The sequence below is a fragment of the Impatiens glandulifera genome, chromosome 1, assembly GCF_907164915.1.
Source record: "Impatiens glandulifera chromosome 1, dImpGla2.1, whole genome shotgun sequence".
In the NCBI taxonomy this organism is placed as follows: Eukaryota; Viridiplantae; Streptophyta; class Magnoliopsida; order Ericales; family Balsaminaceae; genus Impatiens; species Impatiens glandulifera.
In genome coordinates, this window is record NC_061862.1 from 102,699,136 (window position 1) to 102,703,227 (window position 4,092).

Genomic DNA, 4,092 nt, shown 5'->3' on the forward strand with positions numbered 1-4,092 from the left:
ATTTCAGTTAATTTAGATTTTGACTATCGAAATTCGGATAATCGGTATTTAAACCCCACTTCGTTGAAATTTAATAATTAAATTAGTGACATTGATCTTTTTATATATTTTTTTTTATAAATATCACGTTAATAATAGTTTAACGACATTTCAAACCAATAAGACAAACCTCGTTTTTTTTATAAATTTAATAAAAATGAGCTCTAAATTATGAGATTTTAAAAGAGAGACTTTTTACATGTCGACTATACTAAAATACTATCAAAATTATAAAGGAGAACTCTATTCTTTAGAGAAAAAACTGGTATAGTTATCTATATTAACTTATAACCCAAAGTTATTATATATTTTATTTTAAATTATTACTTTTTATTTTATTATTATATATTAATATTTTAAATTTTTTTAATTAAAAATATACCCACCTCAAAATGTTTAAATAACATCCACTTTATTTTAAAAAAATAAAAAATGTAACTTTTAAAATTTTAGTATTTTCTTAAAGAAAAATTAAAGATATATAAACTTGAATTATTTCTTAAAAGTGTAAGATTATTTAAAATAGAGTGATTAAGAAATGTATATCTGAAGGAATCCATCCATCCATAAACCTTATTATGCTCATTGGGGGAAGAACTGTATCGATTAACAAGAAATTCAAGGATGAAATTGATCCAGATGAATTGGATAATGGATGATGATAGTCTAGACAAAAACTAACGAATTTAAGGGCGAAGTAATCTCCATCTCCTCTACCTACAGATCTGGAGTTATCATGGCTTGGAACGTCTTCAAGTTCTGTACTGTCCTCAAAGCCCTTGGCTCCATCATGATCCTATTTGTCCTCGCCATCGTCGGCGTAACCTACTACGCTATCGTCCTCGCCAATTATGGTCCTGCGCTGTTCTACGGCGGCTTCGATTCCTTAATATCCATCATCGTCTTGATCTTCTTTCACTTTCTGGTTAGTGTTTCAAATTCTCTGTCTTTTTTATTCAGATTTGTTTGTTTAGACTGTGAAAAACTGAAACTGAACAACCCATATCACAGTTAGTTATGCTATTATGGAGTTACTTCGCTGTTGTTTTCACTAACCCGGGTAGTGTACCACATAATTGGGAACCATTGATGGATGATGAGGAGAGGGGTGTTTCTGAGTTGTTGGAAGCATCTGAAGTACACAACAATGGTGTTGATGCTACTTTAAATCCAGGTGTTCGTTATTGTAGAAAGTGTAATCAGCTAAAACCACCTCGTTGTCATCATTGTTCTGTTTGTGAGTAAGCATTACTCTTGTTTTAAGCATTACTCTTGCATTTGCCCAAGAAGGGATTATGGATTCATTCCATTGTTGTCTTCAACAGGTGGAAGATGTGTGCTGAAAATGGACCATCATTGTGTTTGGGTTGTGAATTGTGTTGGAGCACTTAACTACAAATACTTCCTCCTTTTTCTGGTAACTTTATGACACTTTTGGATGAATTCTTGTCTCTTTTGACTGTCTATAAACTGTTGGAAATTGATTTGTGTTTGTTTCAAAATCAAGAAAATTTAGGTTCCTATTTTATTATAGCATTCATTACCCGATTTTCAATTGTCCTTTTACTTGGGGCGTGATAGACCATGTATTAGATTTAGGTCTAAAACATTGACTTTACATGATGAATTGCTAAGAGCAATTGAGAATTGACATGAGAAGAGAAGAGTTACACTTAGGTGAGTAGAGAGAACTAGTTTCATCATATTCAATTCTAACAAATCTACCTCTATTTATACTAATCTACCACTAAGATCTTTCTTCATAACCGCTAGATGTCCTAATTATTCTTTACACTATTAGCCCTAACCTTTCCTCCTGTATTAGGATGTTGATTATATATGTGACCAGTGGAAGATATAGGCGAAAAATGAGTAAAACTATGCGTGATATCAATTTAGTATGAGAGAATACTATGTGTATTTTGTATCGAGTATTGTTTGAGAGAAAATCCATATAAGTTGTTATGTTACATTGTTTATCTTGGAGAAAGTGCCGTCATCAAAATCCTACTTTATCAAGTTATTAACTATTAAGAGGTGAAATCTCTCTAATAAAAGTGCCTATGACATACCTCATCTTTTGTTATCTATAAGTTTTGTTTATATATTTATTTGAGCAATTAAATACATGTTTAATATGCAGTTTCATATTTCAATTATATAATCAATTAAACAGTACTTTCTTAGCTTGGAAACACTTTATGGAGCTGAATCTGGGTTTGGACCAGAAACGTCCATAAATTTTCTTGAAAACATATTTTTTTATTATCTCATTCAAATGTTGATTTGGATGAGATATGTTCTGATATATAACTTAATTAGACTGTCTAATTTAGACAATATATTCATAAATATGCTTACATTTTCTTGTCCAAACTCAGATCCAGCTCTAGAAAGTGTTTCCAAATGGTAACTCTACACATTAGTTTGGTCTTACTTCTATAATATTTTACTGGCATAAACACCTCCTAGGAATTGCTGCTTTCCGTTAAATTTTGACTCAAAGGATTCCTTTTATTACCGAGTGCAGTTTTATACGTTTTTGGAAACAAGTCTTGTGGCATTGGCACTGCTATCCCGATTTTTAGCATTTTTTAAGGATGAAGAGATATCTGGGACACCAAGTATGTTGGTGACAACTTTCCTTGCATTTGGTGAGCTTTGTGTGCTCTTTTTTGTTTTTTCCTCCTTTATTTCAAATTATATTTGCTTATTGATGTTAATGTTGATATTTTTTTTCTACCATTATTACAGTGTTAAATCTAGCTTTTGCATTGAGTGTAATGGGTTTTCTGGTTATGCACATTACTTTGGTTGCTGCTAATACAACCACTATTGAGGTATTCGACATTTATAATTTGAAAACATATTTAAAAATTTATTGACAATTTCTCATCTGAATCTGAATCCATGAACCTTTTGACTGTGGTCGGGTATGCTTTGGAATTCAGGCTTACGAAAAGAAGATCATGCCTAATTGGCGTTATGACCTTGGGAGGAAGAAGAACTTTGAACAGGTTTCTTTTGAGTTTTAAATTTAGTTGATTGCTAGCTTCTTTGTTGATTTGGGTTATTGCATTTTTTTTTCTTGTAGGTCTTTGGAACAGACAAGAAGTATTGGTTCATTCCAATGTATTCAGAAGAAGATATAAACCTCGTTCCTGCACTTCAGGGTCTTGAATATCCGACGAAAGCTAACTTCGAAGCTCGGGAAATTTAGTGACCTGTGCAAATCATGATCAACTGAAGTGAGTTTCTGTGGTGATTTATTCGTATCAATATGGGTTTGAATTTAAGAACAATCGACGAGGCTTTCAACATCAGTATTTGGTAGAACGAAAACTCGAAATTCTCATTTTTTTTTCATAGGGAGTAGACCAAACAAATTATACAGTGTTTGGCCTATTTGTAAAACACAATTTATCTTTGTTTTACACATTAATTCATTTATAAAAATGTTTAAACTAAATTAAGATAAAGATAAAAATATTTTATCTTTGTAATATATGACAAGATCTTAGTGTTCAATGGAAAATCTGACCACCTTTTGATCCCTCTCAATTCTTGCCTTTGTTCTGTATAATATTTATAGATTTTTTTTTTTTTTTATGTTTTAGTAAACTTGTGCATATGCACATATGCTTTATTTATATGTGAATTGATTTCAGGGCCTTATTTCATTTTAATCCAAGCCTAAATAAATACCAAATTATTTATATTAACATAAAATGTAACTGAACCTAAATACATGTCAAGAATAATAAAACAAAAAATCATTTCCTGAAACATTTTAATATTTTATTAACATTTAAAAGTTGTGTGACCCTATATACTTTTCAACACCCCATAATCGTTTTCAATTATTCTAATTTTGACCAATATTAAGACCTATAAATTGTACTTCGAAACATAATTTTACTAAAATATTAAACAATAAGGAAAATGTGTTATAGCATATCAAGTACTTATAAAGCTACTAAGTGATTTAATTAGACTTTTCATTTATCATTAAAGAGAAGTAAAAGTAGAAATTCACAATTCATATTAATATCC

At 30.5% G+C, this 4,092-nt stretch overlaps 1 protein-coding gene across 1 annotated transcript; it reads left to right on the forward strand.

Moving 5' to 3' along the window:
* The first annotated feature begins 624 nt into the window (after positions 1-624).
* On the forward strand, positions 625-3,592 carry LOC124922643 (probable protein S-acyltransferase 14). The gene is made up of 7 exons (XM_047463362.1): positions 625-964; positions 1,051-1,276; positions 1,365-1,456; positions 2,570-2,693; positions 2,794-2,879; positions 2,991-3,056; positions 3,134-3,592. Exons 1-7 carry the CDS (start codon positions 776-778, stop codon positions 3,257-3,259), a joined length of 909 nt encoding a protein of 302 aa, XP_047319318.1. The 5' UTR covers positions 625-775; the 3' UTR covers positions 3,260-3,592.
* The last annotated feature ends 500 nt before the right edge of the window (positions 3,593-4,092 follow it).

Bases quoted from the DNA above. Each gene is read 5' to 3' on its own strand.
- LOC124922643 (XM_047463362.1), top strand. From the start codon at position 776: ATGGCTTGGAACGTCTTCAAGTTCTGTACTGTCCTCAAAGCCCTTGGC. The intron at 965-1,050 runs GTTAGTGTTTCA...CCCATATCACAG, and splicing joins TGATCTTCTTTCACTTTCTG to TTAGTTATGCTATTATGGAG. The intron at 1,457-2,569 runs GTAACTTTATGA...TACCGAGTGCAG, and splicing joins AATACTTCCTCCTTTTTCTG to TTTTATACGTTTTTGGAAAC.